The 27,514-nt window shown below is 38.8% G+C and overlaps 1 protein-coding gene across 2 annotated transcripts in view; it reads right to left on the bottom strand.

Annotated features, from left to right (window-relative positions):
* WDPCP (WD repeat containing planar cell polarity effector) overlaps nt 1–27,514 on the bottom strand; it is a 145,357-nt gene that overhangs the window by 53,399 nt on the left and 64,444 nt on the right. For both annotated transcript variants that reach the window (XM_088053196.1, XM_088053195.1), the window contains 3 exons: nt 18,526–19,135; nt 14,246–14,434; nt 11,633–11,756 (listed from right to left, as the gene is read on the bottom strand). In XM_088053196.1, the coding sequence (XP_087909322.1) occupies nt 11,633–11,756; nt 14,246–14,434; nt 18,526–19,135 (923 nt within the window). The remainder of the gene's footprint in view (nt 1–11,632; nt 11,757–14,245; nt 14,435–18,525; nt 19,136–27,514) is intronic.

Below are 27,514 nucleotides of genomic sequence, written 5' to 3'. Positions count from 1 at the left end.
TTAACAGTATGTCTTGAAAGCTGGATTTTATTGAGCAAACATATCAGCATGTCTACACACTAAAGACAGCTATATAACAGAGGCCCAGTATCATCGCTGTGGTTAAGGATGAGTTGCTGCCTCTATAATAAATCCCTATTGTATACGTGTGATATCTCTGCAATTTTGAGCTGCAGCAGATGGAAATTTGGTATTAAAGTTAAGATGAACAGGCCCTTTTCCTCCTTGGCTTTTTATGAGGTACAGGACCAATTCTCCCTCATGCCTGACATTGGATAAGATGTGCTTTTTTAGTGCTAAGACTTCTTGGAGAAAATATATTTGCTCCATATTTTCTAAAGCTGGCTGCCTAAAGATAAATATCTACTTACAGAATCATGGTGCAGGGACAAGTTTTGAATCACTTCCTGAGTTATGGTTCCATTAGAGTATATTTACCTTTTCCATCTATGTTTGTCAATATCCAAATTATTTCTTTTTAATAAAAAATGCAGTGGTAGTGCTCATACAATTCCCACACATAACAGCTCCATTACAGCAAATACAGCCACAGAAGAGACAGACAAAATATTGTCTGGAACTTTGTGTGAATTTTGGTACAGTTTTGAGGGAGCAAATGGGAAACTATTGAGTTTGATGTGCTTTTTCTGCACAGCACCATGTCCAGAACATAAAACACAGGAACAGCCTTTTGCTGGGACTGAAGGCACTCCTGACCTAATCCCTTGCCATTAGCTAGGAGAGAATATTAGAACAGGGCAAGCATATGGAGATACTTCCCTAAGTAGTCTTCTAGTCTCCAACAATTTCTGGTTCAGGGATTTGCTGAGCCAGAGGTGGTTTCCAGGCTGGTGTTCCTCAGTGAATTCCTCTTCTCTGAGCCTTGCCTTTGAACTCACATACAATTTTATCATCCACAACATCCTGTGGTAAGGAGGTTCATATTTTAATTATACATTATGTGAAGAATCACTATATTTTTAAACGACCACATGTTAGCTTTGCTTGATGACCTCTATTTTTTGTATTAGAAGAAGCAGTGAGCAGTCATTGACTGTGCTCTTTCTCCCTAACACTCACAATTTAATAGATCTCTATCTCTGCTGCCTCCTCTTTAGGTCGAGGAGTTCTAGTCTATTTAGCCATTCCTTTCACTAAAGCTGTTTCATGCCTTTAATCATCCTGGCTGCCCTTCCTAAACCTTTTTGAGTTCTACTATATCCTTTTACAGATTATGAGACTCCAAAACTACACACAAAATGCAGTTGAACTGAAGTTCACTATTTTCTTGCCTAGTAAGAATTCCAATGTGCTTTTTTTACTTCTGCTGAACAGTACACTGAGTATTTTATAGCTGTAGAGTTATAGGACCAAATTCTTCTTCCAGAATAATGTTGAGCTCAGATTGCATCAAGTTACACATGAAGACTGGAGTCACACACCACTGTGTACAAAGTGATTCACTCTGAATTTATTTGCATTTTAGCTTCAATTTTGACACCATGTCACTGCATCCTGTGAAGCCCTTTTGCTGTTCTTCACAGCAGGTCCTATCTTTACCAGTGTTAATAATTTAGTGTCATTAGCAAATAGCAGCTCACTATCTGCTCCTTTGCCAGGCTACTTTTAAGTATAGATGTGCTACGCTTATAGTTTCCATTGGTGACCTCCACGACAACTGACCACTTACTCTTACTCTGTTTCTTACCTTTTAATTAATTACTTATCTATGAAAGGGAAGCTTTCCTCTAATCCTGTGGCAGCTTAGTTTCTTCAAGACATATTGGTGGGAGATGTTCCAAAAAGGTCTTCAATGGTCAAATTTTCATCAATAGCAGCTGGATAGCCATTACTCACATGATTGCTGACATCAGAGAATTTGGAGTTTTGAGACATGACTTGCCTTTACAGAAATCTTGCTGACTCTCCCCCAGTAAGTTATTTGTCTGTATTTCACACATTTTTAAAATATATTTTCTACTAATTTCACTGGTACAGAGGCTGGACTTACAGGGCATAGCTCTCCAAGGTCTCCCCAGACTGTTTTTAAAACCGACTTAATATTTTCCCTGTTTCTGTCCTCAGGTGCTAAGGTCATTCTAAATGTGAGGTTACACACCACAGTGAGTATTTCAGATGTTTTATCCTTTACTACCTTTAGAAATTTTGAATTAATTTTACCTAGTGCTGATCTCTAGTTGATACTTCGGCACTTAGCAGTGTAAACATTCAAGAAACATTCCCTCCTATCTTGGCCAACTAGTCAAGAGGAGATTTTTAAAGAGATCTGCATACCTGCCTGCTTTTTGTATCTTCTTGTAAACCTTCCTTGATATATTTTTTTTAGTCTATGTGCCTCTCTCATTTTATTACAGAAACTATCTGATCATCTAAGATCTTTCTGTTAACTGGCCAGTAATAATGTGATACAGGAGCTAGACATTTACAGTGCAAATCATTCCATTTATCTTCAAACAGCTTACCTTTACATGGCTAATTTAAGCTAATTAGGTAGGCTCCTTTTGTAGTTAATTGATAGGGACAGGCACTGACGTTTGACTCTTCACGCTTATCTGAGATATCTCCCTTCAATGGGATTACTCATCCTTTGGGTGCCCATGTCTTTATCCTAACTACAGAGGAAGCTCAGATGAGCATGTAGGACACATAAATTCTACATTATTAAGGCATGAGAGGTGCACCCCCAAGACACTACATCCAGTTATTGGACAAATGACTATTGCTGACTTTTTTCTAAATTTTCCTTCTGGTGTTCTTTCCTTCGCAGGCTCTTGGGTTCTGAAGAACCATAAAAGGCAGATCTGCATTTGAAGACAGAAAGCCTAGGGCTGCCTGACTATTCAGTTAGCTATTCCTGCAGGGCACTGGATGGAAATGGGAGGAAACTCAGAAAAAAAGGCTGAGGGAGTGAGAGAAAACTGATCTGATGAGCTGAGTTCACAATAGAATATTGCCAGATGGTCGACACACAGCAAAGGGAAGTGTAATGGTGGGGCTCAGGAAGACTTTGAAGATGAATGGAAAAAAAGTGTCTTGGTAAAGAGATGAGGCATTAATTGATCTGGAAAGACATCAAAGAAAAAAAATTTAAATTCAGTTCTTGGTCAAGACCTCAAATTAGAGATTTTTGAGTATCACTCTAAAAGAAGATGCTATTAGTGACTAGGTGGAGTTGATGGAGAGGGAGAAACTGATGCCCTGGGAAGGCTGAGGCTGACTTAGAACAGCTGCTCAAGGGGAAAGATATGTTGCTAAGAACTAATTTTTGAGGGTTTTGTCCATGAATATTTGCATTGTTTCTGCATTCAGTGTATGTCCAAAGCCCTTAAGATTTCAGGGAAATTGCACAGCTGGTACAGCAGGAAAAAGCCACCTTACAAGGGCAGATTATCAGTTACACAACACAACAGTGGTCTCAATGTGGGCTCAGCTTCTGAAAGTAGCAATATCAAAGTCAGATTAACCAGCATGTGGGAATAGATTTGGCACAAACAACATCAGTCCAGTGTAGCTATTTCATGTTCCTTTTTTCTAGTGCAGTCCCATGGGTGGGGACGTAGCAGAGAACTGGATGACTTCTGGCACTCTGGGCAACCAAACTACATCTGTTGGCTGTGCAAAGTGGCTCCAGTTTACAGCAGCTCTGGGACTGCTCTAAGTGTGTGTAAGGGACCATTCTTCCCATTCTCCAAGCAATGTCTCTCCCATTAACTTGAGCAACAAACCTTGCCCAAATCTCTGACAGTTATTTGTCATGGTTTATCTTCATGGCATTTTGTTCTCAAGCAATTATGACATGTAAATCGTTGTCCCCCCCAACCCAATATTTTGCTCATTATTTCTTACATTGTAATCATTGCTAGAGAATTAAATCCTAGAGCCATTCCTGTAGCATCAAAGTACCTGACTAAAATTGAAAACTGTGTTGGAGCTGGTTTACAAAAAGAAATCATTAACAACATAGGACCGAAGCAAAGACAGTCTAAACTTTTTATGAGATCTTTAACCTCTTTAATTGCAAAAATAACCTAGTTCCATTAAATAGGTGTCTTTATTTCTTGTTTTTAAAATGGGTCAAGAAGCAAGACCAGGGGAATCTTTTTGTGTGTAGTTCCATCACAGCAATATAAATTCTCATTTATCAGTGCTCTGGTAATATGAAAACCTTTGGTTTTGATCGTTTTTCAAAAGATGACAAAAAATGACTCTTCAAAGTTCTCTCCAGAAGGTGCTACTTTAGTGAAAATGCTACTACTGAACTTAATCCTATAGAGATAAATTCTGTTCATGTGGCCACCATAGAGAACCTGACTGCCATCAATGGTCATTTTATCTGAAGGCATAATTTAATGCCTAATAGGTTACCTTATGAATATAAAAGACATTCTTAGTCCTGAATCATGTAACCATTACTGTTTATACATATTTTGTGACACACTATGTACTAATATAATTATAGATTCTACTTCTAGGGTGCTCTTAAAAAGGATCATAAAAGCTCTTTGCTCACTCTGTCTCTCAGTTCCATACAGTTGGCAGCAGACAGGATGGGAACTGCTCCTATGGAGCTGTGACATTTTTTCACCTTTGATTTAGGGTCCTATTTAGGATGGAAATACTCACAGTGAATATCTACTTTGGAGATTGCAGTGTAGTGATACGGGAACCTGCTTACCAAGGGGTAGTTAGTACTGCATTAGTGATGTACCTGCAGGGCAAAAGAGCTTTATTTTAGCTTTTCAAAGGCTGTCTTGGACTTAAGTGATAACTGTCTGTGTCCAGGCATCATGTCTTGTAGTACAGCAGTGCACTTCAGAACTCTTGAATTGTGAAGTGATTCATAAAGATCAGTGGTGGCTGGAAGGAGGTCTCCCCTGATGCTAATGACCACTTACCTTCTCATCTTCTTTAAGTGTGTTTATTTACAGAGGAGCCCTATCAAGTCCTGTGTGCAAAGTCATATCACTTGATGAGTGTTCTGCCCAATATGAAGACAATTTTTTGCATTTACCCAGTAGCATCTTACATGGAACACTGCGAAGAGTAAAACACTTCTGAGATTTGTGAAGGAGTGAAAACAGCAAAAGTAAAAATATTTTTGGATTCATACAAAGGAGAATCTTTCATGAATCCACCCAAAATTCTACCAGTGAATGTGAATAGAGTTGAACTTTTCTCTTGAAAGATGAAAAAGCACTATGTTTTATATGTTTTATAGCAAAGCTTTGCTTTGTAGATAAACATATTTATATTGTGGGGAAAAAAAACCAAATTACATTCTCTTAATGAAATTATCAGATTGAAAGGTGCAAATGGTTTTGAATCTTACTAGTTTTCCATGTAGGGAAAAAAAAAAAAAAGAAAAACAATCCTTAAACTGAGTATTCACAAACACAAAAACAGAATTACAAAGAAGGAAAGGGCACCGAAGAACCGCAGAACTGTGTCTGCATCCTAATTCTGCAATTCCTGCACTGCATTTCAGACTTTACTTTCTAGCCCCTCACTCAAAAAACGGAACACAACGAAGCAGGCACGTGTTTGTGCCTGTGTGTCTGTGTCAAACAAACAAGATCATTTCATGCATTAGAAAATATGACAAATACAATTTACGAATGCTTGATCAGAGTGAAGCAAAGCCATGAGTCAGCGATGCTGCAGTTAACGAGTGAAGAATTGTTCCATCCCATTCCGTGTTCCATACACGGCTACATGAGGCTGTGAGACAGAGGCAGGAGGTGGTGCAGCCACTCCCCCATCACACCAATACACATAGCAAAAGGGTGGGGGCAGGGAGGTTACAGCTCCCCAAGGCTTCCCAATAAATCCACCTCTGCTCAATATTTTACATAATGATATAATGCGTTATATTATTATAAGCAGTGACATCATAATAAAATACCAGAGTGCTACTGAAGTGGCAAGGAACACCTAAGATACATTTCTGTACTTGTAATTCAGTTCCTGTATTTTTTAATTATAGATAAGGATTTAGAGTGAAAATAATTATTCATTCCATAAATACTGTTGTAATGGATCCCTGGCATATAATTAAGAGCCCTTTAATTTTAATTTTGTATACTGAATGCTTGTTTTTGGAGGTATTCCATATTTTACATTCAGGGCCTATACCTGCAAAGCTCTAAGCTTCTATTTTAGTGGAAGCTGAAGATGATGTGTGGTTTGCAAATTTAAGAACTTAGCTTTTATAATGATGGATACAAATAACATGGCTGAGTCCAATATATTGCAAAGAATTTTTCTTCCTTCTAATTGTGATCTGTTTCAATTGTGCTGTCAGTGTTTCTTTGCCCATCTCAGCTTGGATGGAGCATCTTCTTTCTAAAGTGCCCTCATGCCTAAAGAGAGAATCTGCCATCACAGAATTCAGCATTTTCTAGAAACTTACCTCACCAATGGCAGAAAAATAGACAGCCTATATATATCTCTCCCTGATAATGTGAAAATGGATGTTATTTGCAACTGAGCATACAACCTTTTGGCCTACAATAAAGAGTAAAATCACTGGCACATGATTTTTACTCAGTGAGGATAGCCCTTTTGAAAAGGTAACTGTATTTCTCAATCCTAGTAAATACAGACACATCTTTAAAAGTACAACAAGAAATGGCACTTTTTTGGCAGACTCAGCAGGCAGGTCAAAGACTGTCTCAGCATGTAGAATGAATTAATATTTCTCTCCCGTGAGCTGGTCCTTCTAAAAAGGCTTAAGGCAGATTGGTGGGGTATTCAAAGGAGAGGGGGGTGAAAACTTCTGTTTATATGAACATTTTTCAGATTTAGATCTCGAAACATTTAAGTGTTTTAATGTTTTAATTTTGTATGAAAGACTCTGCCCTTCCCTGTCCATCCCTGGTGTGTCTGGTCTCCTCTACAGCTCACCACACACATCCTAAACTGTCTTCCCCCATTTGGCTCTGTGCTGCCACTCTGCCCATCTTGCAGGACACTGTACATTCCCACACCTGCCTTCAGACCTTTGAACCCAACAACTTGTCTTTTACTCACGTTCCTAACCCCACTTCCCTGACTCTTCCTACCAAAAAGAACTCTTCTGAGTTCTTCCTAGTTCCTTATCTTCCAGGTTTAATGTCTGTGAATCTGCTGCTTGCTCTTTCAGAAGTCCAAAGGAACTGCAGAAGGCCCTACTCTATGCCAAGAAATACTTTTTGAATATCAGCTACAATTTAACTGCACATAATTTAGAAACACTATACTTCCTCCACTTCTTGCTGCAACAGGGTACCAAATTATCACTTTGCTTTTGTCTCCTCATGCTCACAAGAAAGTAATAAATGACCCCTAATGCTGCATCAAGTTTACAATCTCAGTTTACAGGGCTTCTGCATCCAAGTCTTCTGATTTGGTCATGCAGACACCTGTTGTAATGAAAAAAAATCACTCTGAAGAGATACATTAGCTATTTGTAACTAGCCTGCAAGTGCTAAATGAAAAAGGGTAAAAAAGGGAATAAATCAGATAATAGAATCATTGAAACATCAAATATCCTGAGTTGGAATGGATCCACAAGGATCATCAAAATCCAACTCCTGGCCCTGTACAGGTCAGCTCCAAGAATCACACCCTGTGCCTGCAAGCACTGTCCAAACACTCCTTGAGCTCTGCCAGGCTTGGTGCTGTGACCATTGCCCTGGGGAGCCTGTTCCAGTGTACAACCACCCTCTGTGTGAAAAACCTCTCCCTAATATTCAACCTAACCCACTCCCAGCACAACTTCAGGCCTTTTCCTCGTGCCCTGTTACTGGTCACCAGAGTGAAGAGTGCCTGCCTCTCCACTTCCTCTCATGAGAATGCTGACCACAATGAGGTCTTCCCTCAGTTTCCTCTTCACCAGGGTGAACAAGCCAAGTGACCCTTCTGTCTGCCAGGGCACTGCTTTCCATCAACCAGGACCCCCAGGTCCCTTTCCAAAGCACTGCTCTCCAGCCTCTCATTCCCCAGCCTATAAACACAAGGGTTGCCAGTCCCAGGCGCAGAATTTGGCATTTGCCCTTGTTAAACTTTCTAAGGTTGGTGATTTCCCAGTCCTCTCATTTGTTGAGGTCTCTCTGCAGTGTCACCCTGCCAGTTGTGCATTGTCTGTGAACTTGCTCAGTGTCCCTCCCAGTCCCATTTTGGAGATGCTGAAGAGCACAGGGCCGAGGATGGAGCCCTGCAGAACCCCGGTAGTGACAGGTCCCAAGTCTGATGTCATCCTGCTCACCGTAACCCTTTGTGCCCCAGCCGTGAGCTCACCCATCACAGGATGTGTTTATCCAGCTGGGGGATGGACATTTTGTACAGGAGGATCCCATGAGAGACAGTATCAAAAGCTTTACTGAAACCCAAAAGTGTAACATCAACTGGCTTCCCTTGATCAGCTGGGTGGGTTACCCTGTCATAAAAGAAAATCAGCTTTGATAAGCAGGACTTGAAGCTGGGCTGGCTGTGACCAGTGACTGTCTTGTCCTTCAGGTGCTTTTCAACACCTCCCTCAATAATCTTCTCCATAATTTACCAGTCACCGAAGTGAATGTGACAGGCCTGAAGTTTCCAGGGTCATCCTTCTTGCCCTTCTTGAAAACTTGGACAATGTTTGTCAGCTTCTGGTTAGCTGTGACCTCTCCAGATTCTCAAGACAATTCAAAAATCATGGAGACAGGCCTCACAATGACATCAGCCAGCTCTTGGAGTGTTCTCCCATGGGATGAATCCCATCAGGCCCCATGGATTCATGGGGGTCCAGCTGGAGAACTGGAATGGTCCTCAGGGCTCAGTTCAGGGCACTGGGAGCGGAGCCCCTTAGCCCATCACTGGTGCAGAAGACAAAGAAAGAATTAAACATCTTTGCTTTATGGCCCTGTTAGTGAGGTGACCATCCTCATCCTGTAACAGGCTGATGCTATTGCTGCACTGACTATTGCTACTAATGTATTTTTTAATGTATTCATGTATTTTTATGGTCTCTCACAGTTCTGGGCAGCTTCAGCTCCAGTTGAGCTTTGGCCACATGAATTCTCTCCCTGCAGTGGTGAACAGCACCTCTGTATTCCTTCCACTCCACCTGACCTTGCTTTCCCTGATAAACAGGCAGTGGGAGGAACTCCTCATTCTCGGTGTCCTCATGGGCATAACAAGGTGACCTAAGAAGGCAGGAGCATAATTCCCTTCTCACTTTTCCTCCTGTTCTGAACCCACAGCTGTAAATTAGGCTTGCAGGAGTGCCTTGCCTAGTCTATCACAGACAGATGTAATAGCAGCAGCTGCAACTTTCATGTGCCTGAATTAGTGGGCACTGTGCCTCCCTATGATCCTCCTAGACATTGCATCATGCCTGGATGGCATTCACTCACCCAGAACCATGGTTTACCATTCCTCAACAAATCTGTAGTTCTCTCTGCTTAGCCTACATTTAAATCATTCTAGTCACTTAAGAAAACATCTAAAAGGAAATAAACACCAATTAAGGCACAGCCACTTTAATGCAATAATGATCAGCTCTGAACATCATTTCCTTGCTTTCTATCTGATAAATCTCCCATATTTGAACATTTAATTTTGTACTTAGATGATGTCTTCTGAGATAAGCTTTAAGCATTACCATCTGTTCTGCAGCAATCACGTGATCCTATCACTTTGATTTGGTTGAATACAAATCCCTTTGAAAATAGGAAAACAGCAAAATAATACATTTGCTCCAAAAACCACCACAACTGTAGATTGTTCAAGGGCTGCTTTACAGCGGGAGGTAAAAGACACGAGAAGACTCTCATGCACACCTCTTGCTGTGCCCCACACTGTCCAGGCAGCATTCTGACACTGAAGGTTCTTGTTTTAGGAGGACTGAGTCAGTGTTTCAGCTGCAGCCTCAAGGGCTGGCAGCCTAGCCAGGGCCCCATGCCTCTGCATGCCTGCTAGCACTTGGAAGCAAATCCTGAGTCAGAGGGAATACACCTTTCTCTTGCAGATGTAAGAGCACTAGAGTTACACCTCTCAGCAATCTCTAAGGCATTTTTCCTGCATCTGTCCTCTGCAGGCAACTGGCCCATGGCCATGATAAGTTGGCCACTGCCACAACAGCATCTTTGCGTCTTTCCTGCTGGTTTCTAGGAGAAAGGCAATTAACAGAGTTTGTACCCACTGTTGTGGCCACCTGTGTTAAGAAAACACCAGTGAAAGACTGGTGCACATTATGCAAATATTGGATCATTTCTCTACAAGGAATGATTTCCCCACTGGAATGGACCTGTTCACCAGAAAGATGATTCTCTTCAGACTCAAAATGTAGAAGACAATATAGAATACTCTTCTTCTAGATTTGAAAAAAAACACATTCTATGCTATAAAAAATAACTTGCTTTGCCTATGCAGACAATGTATATACAATCTGGACGAATCACTGCAAAAGGGTGCATTGTAAGTCTTCGCAGTATGCCCATCTACACCCCTTCTCAACAAGATGTTACAAACATTGTATCACTCAGAAGGTAATTTCTCCTTCTTTTCATCCACTGGATAATTCTCAAAGGGAATACCACAGCTATATATGTGAACAGGTTAAACTGCTGCATACCAGTATTTATAATGGATTGGAAAAAATACAACAATAAACCAATGTACTATAAATTCCCGCTGAATTTGTTAGTATCTCTTGTCTGATATCAGAGCAGTTTCCCTGTGAAGACAAAGTGAGGAAGTTGGGGCTGCTCAGCCCAGAGAAGGGAAGGTTGTGTGAAGACCCCATAGCAACCTGCCAGTATCTGAAGGAGCCCACATGGAAGCCAGAGAGGGACTTTGTCAGGAACTGTAGTGATAGGACAAGGAGTAATGGCTACAGTCTGAAAGAGGGGAAATTTAGATTGGATATATGGAAGAAATTCTTTACTGTGAGGGTGGTGAGGCACTGGCACAGGTTGCCCAGAGAAGTTGTGAATGCCCTGTCTCTGGAAATGTTCAAAGCCAAGTTGGATGGGGCCTGGAACAGCCTGGTCTACTGGAAGGTGCCCTTGCCCATGGCAACTGGGTTGTAACAAGATGACCTTTATGGTCCCTTCCAACCCAAACCATTCTATGATTCTAGATCATTCACAGACAAATTTAACATTGCATTTTTTCCTTTTATTTTAATGGCACTGAAAAATTAATGGAACGTGAATTTTTATATGAGAATTTTAAAAGTGAGAATAAAAAAAATGTTCAGATTTCAGTGGTACAAAGACAAAAATGTTCTGGACCATGCAGCATTCTTTTGTGTTCTCAGTGTTTTCTCCAAGTTTATATGTTCTTTCTATAACTAATCTGCAAGCAGTTGGTGGATATCAGTCTCCCAGAAGCATGTAATCTTTTTTCTATCAAGCTAAATGGGAAAGAGTGATTCATTTTAGATGTTTTGATGACAGAAGAGCTCTCAATAGCACTTTATCTGCATTACTTTGTTTGAAAGGAACAGAGTGGAAGTTAAACAAACATTAACAATGAATGCATTTTTTTCAGGGGTGGTCCTCTTGGAAAACATTAACCACATTAAAGTAGGTGGCTATTGAAATATGCAATTGATTTTAAGTTGATAGAAGATGAAACTGCCACTCACCTGAGCAGGTGGTGGAAGAACCTTCTTGCATATCTGCTGATGGCGTCCCTGTACTCCAGCACAGTTCTATCCAAGAGAGGCCTTGTTGGAGCATAAAAGGTTCCAAGGCTTGCCTCAAGCTGTGCTGTAGAATTCAAACACAACAGCAATGAAACAAGTGAATTAGTTTCAATTACAACAGGTTGCTCATGTTTGCAGTCAGTCAAATTCCTCAAACAGTGATGAAATGTGATGTTGTTGTAGGACAGATTAAATTAAAATATGACAGATTGTACAAACACAAATGTGCATACAAACTTTGGCTTGGAGGCATAGCTGACAATGACTTTGAGCAACAAAAGCTATCAAAAGGATAAAGAAGACTATAACACATCCAGTTCTCACCAGCAGCCTACAACTAAAAGTGACTCATGAGACTAATACAGTGTGAACAAGATTGCCCAGTAGAGATCAACTCTCAATTAGCTCAAATCGTCTTTGTCCTCTTAGGCAAACAACAAGGGAGTTCAGTTTTTCAGGGATTATTGTGTTAGGTCAGCGGGTAACAGAACCCTCTTTGTCATGGCCTTGAGGTCTAAGGAACCTCCTTCAGCCCACATTTCTTTAAAAATTTTAAATAAAAGGGTCTAGACACCCTAAGGGTTTGACAGCATGTAGTGGTGGGAAACAGGAAAACCTCCCTTGTAATCAATAAAATAAAGCCCTTTTGTAACATGAGTTCTCTCTTCTTTAAATACTTTCTGACTACTACACTCCACAGCTCAAGCTCTTAGGCATTTTTCTACACATTTTTCATACAAAATTATAAACAATACAAATAAACATACAGTATACTTGTGTGTCCCACACGCTTAGATGAAAGGAAATGAAATGATCAATAATATTTATGCTCTTTGACTTTTGCTTGAGAGTTAACAATGTAGTACAAGGCCTTATAGGCTGAAAAGGAAGAATTTGTTATATATGCATTTGCTGCATATTTATGTTGTTCTACAAGCAAACTGTATTCTCATTAAGCAGACAGAATCTCATTGATTTGTCATAACTAATGTTTGTTTGAACTAGGCATTTCTGTATTGAGGGATGGTGGTTCTTTACTTCCAAGCATAGTTACATTTGATTTTATTAGGCTTGATAGCGCTAAATGTGCTAATAGTACTGCGTTAGTTACACAGGCAAACTGTTAGTAAATTAGTTCTGTATTATCTCCAATCTAGATAGTAAGATAAGTTGAATATTAAAGGTATTTTCTTTCAAAGCAGCAGTCAATTTAGATTGAAATAGAAAAACAAGCCATACTCTCTTGCCATTGCTGTTTTCTTGACAGCATGTTTCGTAGTTCTGAAATATTTCAACCGACATGGAATATGAATAACTACTAGCACAGTTATACATTCATTAAATAGCCCAGCTTGATGTAGAAGGCAGGATAAAGATCTCAAAGATAACTGCCCCATCACTATAAATAAAAGGTCCCACTGGGTTTTGTTAATAGAAAAGAAAACAAATTACCATGCCAAATTTGTTAGATTTAGATAGAAAAACTCCTGGATGCAATAAAATTCCTTGTGCTGTAAACAGTGTTAGGGAGCTGCATGGGGGAAACACACAGACATCTGTTTATAATGTACATATTTTTAGAAGAGTATCATAGCTTTTCACAGGTCCTTTTCAAAGCATGTTTTATTTAGAGTCTATATGTTGTGTTTGCAACACAGAGATTTTTTTAAATCAGATCCCACAAAATGGGATAGCTGATGGCTTGGCAGCAATGTAGGACACCTTGGAGTTTTTCTATCATCAAACACACCAGAATCCTAAGTATTCTCTCTTCCCACAAAAGATGCCTGGTCTCCAGCTGTCTGCCTGCTAGACTGAAGGATAACACCTTCACTAAATCAAGGCACTTCAAATCTTGAAGTCTATTGAGTTTCAAGATAGACAGCAAATCAAGAGGAAGGCACCACACCAGGCTTCAGCAGAGATGGGGCTAAACCTAAGATTCATCATTTCTTCTGAGGGACCCCAGCTACTACTGCAGGGGGCTAGATTACAGTGAGGACAAATGCTTTAATCCTAAAGGAGGCAGCAGAGGATAGTGTATTCAAGGCCTTTGCATCTTGTAATGAAAGAATGACCCTTTGAAAGCACCTGAAAAAACATACCAAAATCTCTTGTCCCCATTGCAGGAAAACATCCCTCCTTAGGTTGGAGCTGTCTCAGCATGAATATAACACAATTTTTTCAATACTTTATTAACTAACCTTTGTCTGTAACATAAGCTAAATTTATAGAATGTAATGAAGTTACAGAATATAATGCTAGTCCTATATATATATTAAGTAATGCCTATAGCATAGATATATATATATATTACAATGTGCATTTAGTGTCACTGTTGATATAATCTAAAATGTAATCAACGCATCAGTCCAGATTTTATTGAAATTACTTGTCTACAATGACATGTGATTATGAGGCACCATAATCTGGCTGAATGTCTGGATTCTCACTACTGTCTTCTTTATACAGACAATAAATACATTGTCATAATCCACACATGAATTACCAAGACACCACAAAAATCCATTAGGAATATAAACAGTCTCTTACCTTCTCTGGCTGGTGTAAGCTTTTGTTTAAGAAGGTGGTTGCAAATGGCACTCAGGCAGATAAAGCACTGCTGCCCCATCGTGTTCCAGTTCATGGTGCTCAGAACATTAACTGCCTCCTGTATCTCATCGTAACGAATGTACTGGTGGATGATTTCCACAAGACCCAGCTGTCCTCCTGTGAGCACACCTTTAACAAGAAATATTACAACCAGAGATAATGGGTTTATACTTTGGTACAGAGTATGTAAACCAGTAGCTGACTCCTTTTCAGCACAATTAGAAATAATTGCCATAATTTAAAATTCAGTAGATGTTTTTCAGTATTAAATGTTTTATAAGAGATAGCACCTTACTATCTTACCCTCTATCCAGAGGGTGCTGGACAGCAGACAAAAATCATCAATGAACTTCACACATGGATACTGAATGAACGTTGCCAAAAGTCACTGGTGGCAACACCACGTAATGAAGTTTGGCTTAGACAACGTAGAACAAGTTTATTTGCAGTTTATCTCTATTGTAAGGTAGGTAATAAATTCACTTTCACAGCATCTCCCTCCTGCAGGGAAATACTGCTGGACAACACTAAACCCTAGCATTTGCCTCACACAGATGTCTGTGCATACAAGTGTAGAGCAGCTCCAACCTCAAAGCAACTCTTACTCAATTACTCTCCATATTGCAACTGCTCTGGAACCTCCTTCCAGCTTGGCAATATTCTCTAAGTAGAGCATTTTTTCTGAAGGGATACCATGGAAGTTATCAACATCTTGATACTATAGACCTTTGAATTACAATTGCACACATGAAACCAAGAAAAAGCTTGCCACACAAATGTTTCTTGATTTGTAGATCTCAGCTTCCAAACAGAAAAGGTGACTAAAAAGCTGCAGGAAGTAATGTTATTTATTGTCTCTGTCTAACCAAATGATCATGTAGCATTGGCCACACATAGCATTTTAGCAACTGCTCACTTTGGGTCACCCTGATAGAGTACTCTTTATCAGGACTCCTCCAAATATTAGAAAGAGACCAGAATAAATGTACTGTTTTTCTCTCTTTAAATAAAAACATAGTTTTTGGGTTGTCTTTGCTGTTGGTTTTTATTATTTTTTTTATTATTTTCTCAATTTATATTCTGATGTCGTTTGTTGAAACTAAAGATATGGGAAAAGTTCTGATGAGAAAGGGAACAAGCTGAATTTCAGTACTAGTCTTAAAACCATAGGACTGGCTGGGGGAAACAAAGCCTGGTAACAGAGAAAAGCAAATCTGTTACATATAAAACATACCTCACCAAACATTCATAACTGTTGTGAATACTGTTTGTGATGTGAAATAAGTGAGGGAAAAAAGTGGAAGAAAACATTTGAATATAGCTTGAGGAGAAGTAAACTGCTGAGAAGTTGCATATACAGAACTGATGTTTTTCGGGAAAAATCTTACATATTTACATTTAGTAACAGAGAAGTACTTAATTTTTTTAGGACCATTAAAGAAAGGCTTTCTATTGTATTTTACCTTATATTTGCATGTATTAAAGCCTATAGATATTATGCTGGGTAACAGCCATGTTTAACTTGTTAACATTTAATAGTTATGGCAGACTTTATTCTTCCTAAATGTTTAGTGTTTTTAAAATGTTACAGCAGCTGGGCAATCTCCACATTAACCTTTCAGCAAGGATGAAACTACTTATTTTCATGTTAATTAAATACAATACTATATTTAAAATGCCTTTAGAGGCCAGCAATGCTGAACCACTGGCATCAGCACCACATTTGGCATTATTCAAGATCTGGGTTGACATCAATGACGAGAAGCCGCTTTTGGAAATGAGTTTGGCACCATTAGACACCAAAAATATTTGCCATTAGTGTTTGAGGGTATGTTTAATATGACTTTTTCCTGAAATAAATCTGGATAGACAGCATAATGGAGATTCACAGAACTTGTCCAAAACCATAATGTAGCTGGAAGTTAAAAACATATTTGCTTGTTCTCACTGACACAGTTTCTTAACAACCTTCTGTGGGAAACAATTCCAAGCCATGTGTTACTTATGCATTTTATTTCAGTCCTGATTGTGTGTCTGGGTCTTGCTGTCATGAGCCCCTAAATTTTTGCTACAATTTATTTTTGCATTTAATTAATTTATTTATTTGTTCTGCATTATTTCTTAAATAGCAGAAACCCAAAAACTACTGAGAAGAGGGACTCACTAATAACCACAGTGCTCCCTTGGCAGTGTGGCAAACTGAGGAGATGAGGTGTAAAGCTAAGCAGCAGGATGAAACAGAAAGCAGCATATTTTTGCACAGTGGACTACAAAGAGTGAGAGAGGGAAGAAAGGAGAGAGCTTTGCCTTCTTCCTAGAAGAGATTTTACAGTAATTATACAGAATGAATTTTAAAATGTGATAACTTTCAGCTGTAGAGGTCAACATCTTCCCATTTGGATGCTTGACTTCTCCTGGGTGGTGCGCTTCCAGGCAACCTGCTTGGGAAAAAGAGGTGACAGCCAACTCACTGCCTAATTGATTTAGGAACAGTGCCCAGGGAGACAGTCCAATTAAGTTTACAAGCTGGCAATTAGCAGGAAAGGCCTCTAAATCCCTGTACTGAGAGCCTGCTTGCCTTGGTAAGAACATAAATGTGCTAAAGATAGCAAAGGGAAAGCTGTGCATTCTGGAAAGCTGTTGTGAGAAAACCTCACCAGGGAGGGCTGAAGAAAAGCAAGGTAGAGGTGGGTAGAGTGCCTCCTGCTCAACTCCATCCCACCAAATCAGGACAGAGATAATTTAGAGGGTTTTTTTTAAATGGCCAACATGCACAAAACCATCAAATAGCTGTTATAATTAGTGTCCTGGGGTACTCTGTAACTATTAAACCTGTCACTGAACTCAATGCAGCTAATTATCTCAAAATAAATGATAAACAGTAAACAGGTTTTTAAATAGTTTTTTTGGATAACAGCAATAATCTGGATCAGCTCTTTTAAAACTACACAACTATAAGTCAATCCAATATTTTTTTGTTACTAACATCCTATTATATTAATTTACCTTTTTGTAGTGGCACACTTGGTTAAATTTTTTTAATTCAGTTTTTCAAATTTTCAGGTCTCTGCTAATTTTAGAGAGCTTTTTCCCCACAAAAGCACATGTCTCATTAAGTAAAGAAATAGAGTAGATTTTCAAATCTTACTATCACCTAGGTTGTTGAGTCTTTTGGTGTGTTGTTTGGTTTTGGTTTTTCTTTTATCAAAAAGGCTTCTTCCTAATCTCAATAGCTTTATACAAAAGAATCATTAAAAACTCCCATAAAGATCTACAGAAGTAATCCTGTTTTCTTGGACAGACAATGGGCAAAATGCTGAAATCTTCCAGGATGGCTGTCTGCCCTGCTGAAACACTGGCTTGGGAGTCAGAGGGTTTAAGCATGATTGTTTTTTTAGCTTTCACAATGGGCTTGCACCACTGTAACTTGCCTGACTTGAATGAAATGAATACAGTTCTCACTGATGAGCCACTGCAGGGGTTTTATTCTTAGTTCAGCCACTGTGTAACTCTTGGAAAGCCCTTTAGCTTTTCTTTACTGCTTCTTGCTTTTCTGCTTGTAAAAGGAAGCTTGTTGTGGTTTTACTCTTTTAAAGTCTCTTCACACCTAAAATAAGAAGTGCTATATAAATTCTAAAATTAGCTTTATTACTTCCTTTATTCACAACTCCTTGCAAATTAATTGAGAGACCAAACTTCTCTGAAGGTTATGAAAATCATGCTTCTTCTGTGGAAAGTCATCAAAGGAAAGAAAAGGTGCAACTTCATTTACTGAGGCCAGGAAGAACAGAATACTGACAAAAATACATCACACATCCAAAAAAACATTTGGTAAAGAAAATAGCATTACTATTCTATTATTAAATATAGCTTATTTTAAACTGTTAAGATTATTACTACAGAATGAATACAATTCTTAAGATTACATACTACAGATTAAACAAATTTTCCAGAGGAAAAATTGTTGTGTTTTATTAAAGTAGTAAGGAACATTATGGGATGCTGATCAGACAGTGGATTGGGGTCCTATTCTATGAATAGGAAACAGTATAAAGTTATTGTGAAACGTAAAGAACTCCTTGGTATCTTCAGATATCTTTGGAACAATTTGCTTTTAAGGCTATGGTCTCATATACTTAAAATTAGGGTGTTCGAAACCTCGTGGGATACAGATGTTTCTTTGACACCTCAAGGTTCAACAGATATGCTTAGTAACTTACCAAGTTTAAAGTGAAGCACTCCCAAGGGTCCTTTATCAAATCTAACCAACAACAGATTGTGAATATCCATGCTGTCAGGACTGGGAAATGCACCTTGCGGAGCAGCCCACTGGATCTGGATGAGGCTGGTGGGCACCTCACAGTGTTTACTGAACTGCAGAGTTGCCTCAGGTGAATAGTCCTGTGCCAAGAGCTGAATTTTAACTGGGGACAGCGCCGTGTCAAAAAGCTGCAGCTCCCCTTGAGAGCTGCCAACCACCAGCACGGCTCCGCAGGGGTGGTAGGCAATTACAGCAGGGAGCAGCTCTGCTTGGGCCAGCAGAGTCACTTGGCTGTAGGCTTCGTACAGAACTACTGACGAGTCTTCACAGCCCAGCACCAGCTTGTCTTCTGTCACATCCCTGCAGCAGCTGATGGCCCTGGCTCGCAGGGGGATCCTGGTGACGGCGGCGCACTGGATTCTGTTCTTGACGCACTTGTAGACGCAGCTGTCGGCCATGGGCTCCTTGGCTGCGGACACCGAGCGCTCCACCGTCAGCACCTGCTGGGGCTGGAGACAGCTGAACCTGGCATCCAGCGGGTCCCACTCCGTGCGGACGTAACTCAGCACCTGGCAAAAACCCAAAGCCCTTTGGTACTCCTTTGTAGCCATTTACTCTTAAAAATAGGCTGCTGCCAATGCGCTTTCCTGTGGGTCAGTCACAAATAGGCATTCTCAAAATGGAGCTCTGAAATCTACTCTTTTAACACTCAAAAGGTTAATTCAATTGATTAAGAAAACTGCAATAGAGTTTGAGACATACTTGTTTGTTTGGATCTATGTAACAGGCTAGCAGAACAGAAGATAAAAGAGGGGATGGTCCAAATGGTGATGGTAAGAGGAGAAAGGACTGATGTAAAAGGATAACTAATTATTCACAAATGGGCTGGGGTAAAAATCCAAAAATTCCTGGAAAAATCTATAGTAAGTTACTCTGAGCATCGAGCATAGAAGATTTTTGATCATTTGCTTTGGGCCATGGTAACAGAAAATATTACACTGTAGTGGTGGAAACAATGGCATGTTAAAACAGCACCTACTATACATTGCCAAATGAGTAGGTGGTAGATGTTCTTCGGTGCCATACAGTTTTAGATGCAGAAAAAATAAATTTGTGATAGCAAAAAAGCAGGCACTATTACAGGGTACTTGAAAGTTAAACGAATGGGAGGAAGAACACAAAGGCAGAATGTGATAAAAAGACAGCAGATGGCAAAGAGCAAGAACCTGCAGTGTGGAAACATGGGAAGTACCCTTAAGAGGTGGAAGCAGCAGTGGAGACCAGTGAAGGTTCATGTACTATGATAAATGGGTTTGAATGAGAGATGTACAGGATTTGAGCAGGGAAACCACAGGAGAAAAAACAGCTGTAAACAAGTTACAGATAAGCTTATGAAAAGCTATTTCATAAAAAATAGAGAGAAAACCCATGGCTCTAGAAGAATGAGAGTAGTGGAAGTCAGTCAGAAACTTGCTGGTGTTTGTTCATGCAGAAATAAAAACTGAAAGGAAAATGTGAACCTGAGCTGAGCCCTGCCCTCATGGATACCCAGGGCAATTTCCACATTGTAAATTAAAGCTGCTGACTTGCCACAACTTTTGGAAGCCCCTTGAGACCAGGTGGTATGAAAGCACAGAAAGGGGTAAAAAATGTGATTAAAAGGTAGAGAGAGGATGAGGAAGGAAATCTATAAATTTCAGGGTGAAAACAGAAAGGCACACATAACGTTAGAGCAATTTAAATTTTATTTCCACAGTTCACAAGACCAACTGAATATGCAATTTAGCCTTTCATCCTGTAAAGGAGAATAAGCAATTCAGATATTTTTTTGGCATACCACCCATTTCTTCTAAAGTAACTGATAAATTTATAAACAAGCTTTTTGGGATGTTGATCAGACTGATTAGGATGTTTTGTTCTGACAGTTTACCTGTTTTGTCAGCAAAAGGGTTTCTCACTCAAAAGAAAGAAAAAAAGGATTATTGCAACTCTCTGGCTGGAAACCAGATGACAATTAATACAAAACTCTTTGCTACTTTTAGATGAGTAGCTAGGGACATGCAAAGAAGCACTTCATGCAAAAGCACCTGATGCAGAAGCCAATGCAACCAACCTGTGAAAACCACATTAACCAATCTCAACAGAGATCCATGAAAATATGTATCAAAGGGGAAATAAAAGATTACATTACTTTTATAGTCTGAAAAACATGTTCTCACCTCAACCATTCCCTCACCAATGGCTTAGCCTCTGCAACTAGTCATTTTATGCCCACAAAACCTTGCAGTGGCTACCGTGCAGATGTTAGAACTGCTGAAGTGTGTTTATTAGGGTGTTAAATTGCATGGCAAGGAAACTCCTAAAAGAGATTATTCTGGACAGAGGATTACTGTAGCCATAGAGTTTTCTAACTCCAAATAAAGACAAAGTGAAGTGTTACTGTTTGTTCTGCAGTTTTCCCTAGGAGTATGTATAGAGACCCAGGTAGCTCCCTTTCTTTCAAATGTGTGAAACAAATCTTGCCCAAGCAAGTCTTCAAAGCTTCCATAAGTTCAGTGAAATGAGCCTTGAGGCTCTCTGGGACTCACATTTCTGTCTTCCTGTGGCAAGTTTCAATGTACTATGTTATTCTGCTACATATTTTGCCCCCAACAAGTATTTTTCTATGGATAACTCTTGAAAAGCTGCAAGAAAGTCATGAAGATCTACACAATAATCAGGCCTGTGAGAGATGAGAGCCTGAAAACACTATTAAATTCTGAAGAGACTGGCCTTGAAGGTTAAGGCAATAGAGAAGAAAATGTGTGAAACATGGATTTTACAACTCCATAGGAGTGCCTGGAGGAAAACAGCAATGGAAACAGTCACAGAAAAGAATGTTGCCATATGATTGTCTGAGAGTCAGCAAATAAACTGGAGCAAATTCATCATTTTGTCCTGCCTTCTTAGAGCAAAAGTAGGACAAAAATGATGATCACTACTTTGAATTTCAAAGGAAGTAAAATCTTTCATTTTGGAAGACTAATTTAATAAGTCTTGAGATGAGAAGCTTCCTAGCTTCACTTAGTTTAGAGAGCAAATCCTTGAAATGAAGACTAGGGTAGGTCTGGTTGCTGTATATAACACAATTCTAAACTAGGAAAAAGTTCCTGCAAGGAGAGAAACCCTTTGTTGCCTTTCAAAACATAAGGTTTGGCATAATGTTTAAACCCATAAGGTTTAAAGGAAACCTTTCTAGACACTGCTGTTCAAATTCTGGCTGAAAACAAGAGAAACATTTCTCCTCAGATTGGAACAGATAAGCTGCTTCTCATGCATCAGTGGCCTCATGTGCCTCTTGCAGGAAGAGAACCAAGCCGAGAGACCTCTTTGTTCTGTCTTCCAGTTCTGCTGAATGTGTCTGGTATTCAGCATTCTGAAGGTGAAAAATGAATATTCTCTTTCATCTGAGAGGGAAGATTCGGGTTTCTCTGTCAGAAATTAGTTTTATTATTCATTGTTCATGCCACTAACTGGAAGACTAAAGCATAGAGACACACAACTACAGGAACATTAATAATGCTAAGATAATGCTTTTGAAAGGTAAGAAGTCTAATAATCAAACTCTTTTTTTCCCCAAGAAGATGGTATTCTGCCAATTGTTTTTCTATCTGGTAAGTAGACACATGGTAGTAAATGTAGTGCATATTACATTTAGCATATTACTTTAGCTTTCCATTTAAAGGAATCCACTGAGATTCCTTCCTGATGAGCAGTAGCTCTCTGGAAACCTAAAAGATTCTCCTAAAAGGTGACATTAAAACATTTAACAAAACACTTTTATATGGAATGGGAAAACAAAAGCTGGAAGAATTTCCTCAGAATTGGGTAGAAGAGGTGTCATATTTGTGGAGAAGGGGACAAGGCAGTGAATCTGAAAAGACAGAACTGTAATATCACAAGGCAGGGTGTATAGTCCATTCAACATTAAATACTCCTCATAAATCTTGGACTAAGCACTTAGTCTTGGATTTCAAGAAAAGATTTCTGGAAGTATTTTGCATGAAGTAAAACCAACTAATATCTTTAAAATAAATACATTAATTAAAAAATTTAAAAGTTCTATTACATGAATGCTGGATAAAATACAGTACATGCATTTAAATACTGTCCATGTAATTTATACATATTTCCTTTATTAATATAGCAGTCATGCACCACTACTGCACATTTATATTGTTTTTCCCTTGCAGTACTGCCCTGGACTCTGCCTCAGTTCATGAGCAGGATGAGGGATGCCAGGTTCCCAAATCCTAGAGCCAGGAATCATAACTATCCAAGTAAAGGAATCTGTTAATCTTTGTAAATAAAAGGCCTGCTATGCCATTTAAAACACTCTTTCATTGTATGTTTGAGAGAAATAATAGTGCTAGCTTGTGTGGGCAGTATCACTCTTCGCAGTGAAAATCTTTGAGCACTTAAAATTGAAGTATTTTGCATAAAGAGCTGGGAAAGGATAAAGTCCACATAGCAAAACAAGTAAGAGTTTTAACCAGTAGTTCTTAAGCAGAAAATTGGCTTACCAGGCAGATGAAAAAAAGAACACAAAAGAAACATAGAAATAAGCTTGCTGTGACTGAATTGTGTGTCTTTCAGATGAGAAAAAAATGTTTGATTTATTTTATGGATGTTAAAAAAGTGCTTATTGAATTTCACACAGTGAGGTTCCAAATAGGAACAAACATTTTAATTAGAAATGTAAAGTGGGAAGTGTGCTGCACACCAAACTAAAATAGTTTTAAATATGGCCCAGTGAAGTTGGAAGGAAAAAAAAAACCCTAATCAAAAACATTTCTAAATAAAAATGAAAGGCTCCTTCTCTAGGTTACTTATTTGGCTTCATTGTATCTACAGACCTACAATCTTATTATTTAGATCTCCAGTCAACACTAATTTTCTTTCAAAATTTACGATCATCATCTTTGTCCTGTATTATTCATTGAACTTCTAACCCAATGTGACACTGAGGATTTCACATTCTTTGCTGTATATGTGTGTGAAAGGTATTTCAGCCATCCAGACACACAGGGTAGATTTTTTTCTGAGCACTCCAGTAACTGTAGGACAGCTCACACAGGAAAGATCTGCTGTGCTTATTTCACAAATCCGAGGCACAATGTGAAAGCAATAACTATTAAATATTATCTCTTGGGAGAATGGAAAATAATATTCTCTCTCAGGGAAATTATTTTTTCCACAAGATTGAAGCATAATTTCAGTCATTCCCACTAGCTCTAAATGGAATGAAAATAAGAATGGCAAAGACAAATGCAAAGTGCTACAGTAACTGAGCCCTGGCATCAGCACCTCCTCTTAATTTGTGCTTGCAGAATAAAGTTCATGTTGATTTGAACATGACTTTCTCCCAAAGCATTTAATCCAAAGATCATTTCACATCAGATCCTATTCATTCATAGCAAATTGTCTGAAATAATTTCTGGAAGATTCCTCTTCTGGTTTTGAAATCAAAACACCAGCATTATCTCCACTGGGAGACAATTTAAATAAGATTCTTTGATTTTTGGTACTTTAAGGTTAAAAACACCCAACAAACCCCAAACAAAATAAACCAAACAAACTCCCAATAATAAAATAAATAAATTAGAGAATGGGTGAGTTTACTGGAGGAAACATATGCACACAGGAAAGCAAAGGTCCAACAGACAAATACTCCTGCAGCAACATGCATTGCACACCGAAGCAAGGTCACATGCTACAGAGAAAAGCCCTTTTATTTCTTCAAGGGACAATTCTTCACCAAATCTTACAGCATTCAACACAGTAAACACTGATCTCAGACAAAAAAAAATAAAAATCAGTAAAATAAGTCAAGATTTGCAAGAAAAAAGTTATTTCTGTTTGTTGAGGAATAATGGTTACCTGTAGCCTTAATAGTAGTAAACGCTAAAAATATAAAGCCACGTGGCAAAATTCAAATCAAATTTCTATCAAATCTAAAATTTCTACTAGAAATTTTCAAATTTCTAGTGATTAAAAAGTAAAATGTATTTTTCCTTCCCTAAATTGAAAAGCTGCTGAAGCACACAAGAGCCCAAACACTCCATGTGCAGTGTGAATCATCCCAGCACAGAACATGTAGGTACAGGTGATGATCATGATGAGGGCTTGAGCTGTCTCATCCCACAGCTATTCCTGTCCGCATCCTAATAAGGATTATTAGGATGCCACTCTTCTGGTGGGCAGCCAGCATCACTCAGAAAATTCTTCCAGGCAGGAAGTAGTACCACATAAGTGCCCATTTGCCTTTGCTCTGCCCAGCAGCTGGCAGGTTGTTTTGTGGTTTCTGTAGGTCAGCACTGAGGTGATGGCTGTGGGGAGCATCCATTCATTTCCTTGGGCTTGGTTTCATAAACCAAACATGCCAAACAGCTCTTTATGGTCTTGTTATTCAGCAATTCCTGTTTTTCTCCTAATTCTAGATGATAATGCTATTTTATCCAGCTGATACTACTATTTTCAAGTGAAATGTTGGTGGTATTACTTTACTACACTTCTTTTTGATAAATGCTCTAGGTAAGTTCATGCTTGTCATTCTTCTAGTATTGACAATAATCTTTCACTGGGAGTAAATTAGTATTACTGGTCAAGTATGATAAATATGGATTTACTTTCATGAATAACAATGGCATGTCCAGTTTTTATTTCAAATCTGTACCTGAGGAATACTACAAATGGCAAGGTATTAGAAGCAAAGAGAGGCCAATAAGCATGATTACAGAACCACTGTATTTTTGTGGTATTTGACCCAGAGAGTAACTCTTTGTAAGCTGTCTAGAAATGTTAGCTATGTTTGGGGGTTTTTTTCCATGTATAAGCTATCAAATGTCCTTCAGAAGTTAAAGGTGATAAGTTAAAGTTTCCCTCCAAGACTGCAGGGGAAAAATGCACCTCAGTTAAATGAAGACTGGGGGTTGATGCTAATTCTACAGATTCTGGGTCATGACATTCTCCCTGCATGTACAGGAATTTAATCCCTGCCCATAAGGAACTCAAGAGAAATCAAACAAAAAACCTCAAGCAAACACCACCATGGGTGACTCATCATGGACATACAGGCTAAATGTATAGGCAGAGTGACCTGAGGCTTCCTGAGCATCCAGGAGCTGAGTACATGGCACAGCCTAACTGACAACCAGCAAGACAGTTTGTTACTCATCTATGACTAATTTTTCCATAGCTCTGCCATAGTACTTGGTATTTTATTAATAAACACAAGAAAAAAAAAATTCATCCAAAGATCTAAGAATTAAAACAGAAAAGTAGAGACAAAGAATCAGAAAGGGGAAAGCAACTGAACAGTCAAATTCAGCAGTGCTACTTTTAAGAAAGTTTCTTCTATTTCTGTTACAACATAGGCCAAATTAAAATGATTATGACTTTAAGCCTAAACCCTCAGGGAATGTTCATTATCACTACTGTGTAAAGCACCAGTGATGTGCTTGGGACTATACTAGAGTTTAAACCAGAAAAGGATAAAACAAGGTGTATTGAAAGATGCAGGGGAATGATGTGATTTGGCAATCTCCCTAAAACGTATTAAATGAAACACACAGAACTTTAAACTGTCAGGGTGGTTTCTGTTAATTTCTTAAAAGAAAAGAGTCTCTAAAAAACCATATCAGGAAACAGAAACTGCAAACTGCTATGGTGGCATTAGGGAGATTTCTGGAAGACATGGGGAGGAATAAAATAGGCACAGGAATGCTGCTCTCAGAACCTGGACTTAGAGAAGTCATGGTAAAAAATAAAGTCTGAAATGTTAGTAGGATGAAGTTTCATAATAACTGGCACAGGGCTGGAAAAGCTTACAAAGAACAGCCTCACATTTTAGCTCCCAGAGTAATTTTTTTCTGTGTGATTTGGCATAGCTGCAGGGGAATAGAGAACTGTAGGTGTAGATCAGGCAGAGGAGAGAGATGAGTCAAAGATGACCGCAAGTGGAGAGAGGTCAATTGAAAAGAAGTAAAGAAGGCAGAGCTGGAGGTAATTTAAACTTCAATTCTGCAGTGACTAATGACAGAAATAAGAAAAGAAAAGCTGTCTCAGCTACCTTTTCTCTTCACTTTCAATAGGCAGAAAATCCCAAGGGAAAAGAATCTCACTTAAATGAATATTAGTTATCAAAGTAATAGTTCCAAGACATTAAAACATTTACATCTTCCCTAATTAAAGAGAGGAGGATGCTGTTTGTAAGAGTAGCTTATTCTTAAGTGTCACTTAGGGATTTTCCCTACAGGGAAATAGTCTGCAGTAGCTAATCCAGAACAGCTATTTCACAGCTGTTCCTTGAGTTTGTGCTCCTCTCCTACAGTCATTGCCTTTTTAGTCCATATTAGAAGTGGGTAAAGATAAACGGAATATAAAATTCCAAATACAGAAGCATCTATACAAGATGTTAGTATAGGAAAGCTTTTACATTTTAAATTCAGACTCTGGATCTTTCAGAGTATGCCCAGATAACTTCATTTTTATATTTCTACCTAATAAAACAAATTGGATTCAAATATTCTTAAACAGATGAAACAAAAATTAAATAACTGAAATTAAAACATCTGCCTATAAATGTAAGCAAAGCAGGTGTCAGGAGGAGAGTCAGCTTGTTGCTCTGTCCTAACTCATAGCTTACATTCCCACCTGTAGATAGGGAGTTTTAACTTTTCCTTTGAGAAAAATATCAGTCCCTGATTTGACCAATACTCAAAACAAAAATTTAACCACCATCTGGGCAGAGCTAATGTTTTATGAAAAACACTTGAAAGAGATGTAGACTGCCTATCAGTTAACATGGCAGACAGTGTAAAATAATTGCATCAGACATACATGCAACAGTTACAATTGCTAATTCATATTAAAGTTTTCTAGTGGAACTCTGACACTTCTATTTTCAG

This window comes from Pseudopodoces humilis, chromosome 3, assembly GCF_049639895.1.
Source record: "Pseudopodoces humilis isolate 2021_Gansu_Grassland_sample_001 chromosome 3, ASM4963989v1, whole genome shotgun sequence".
Classification (NCBI taxonomy): domain Eukaryota; kingdom Metazoa; phylum Chordata; class Aves; order Passeriformes; family Paridae; genus Pseudopodoces; species Pseudopodoces humilis.
Note: the sequence above shows the minus strand (reverse complement) of the source record. Positions and strands in the feature narration are given on the sequence as shown.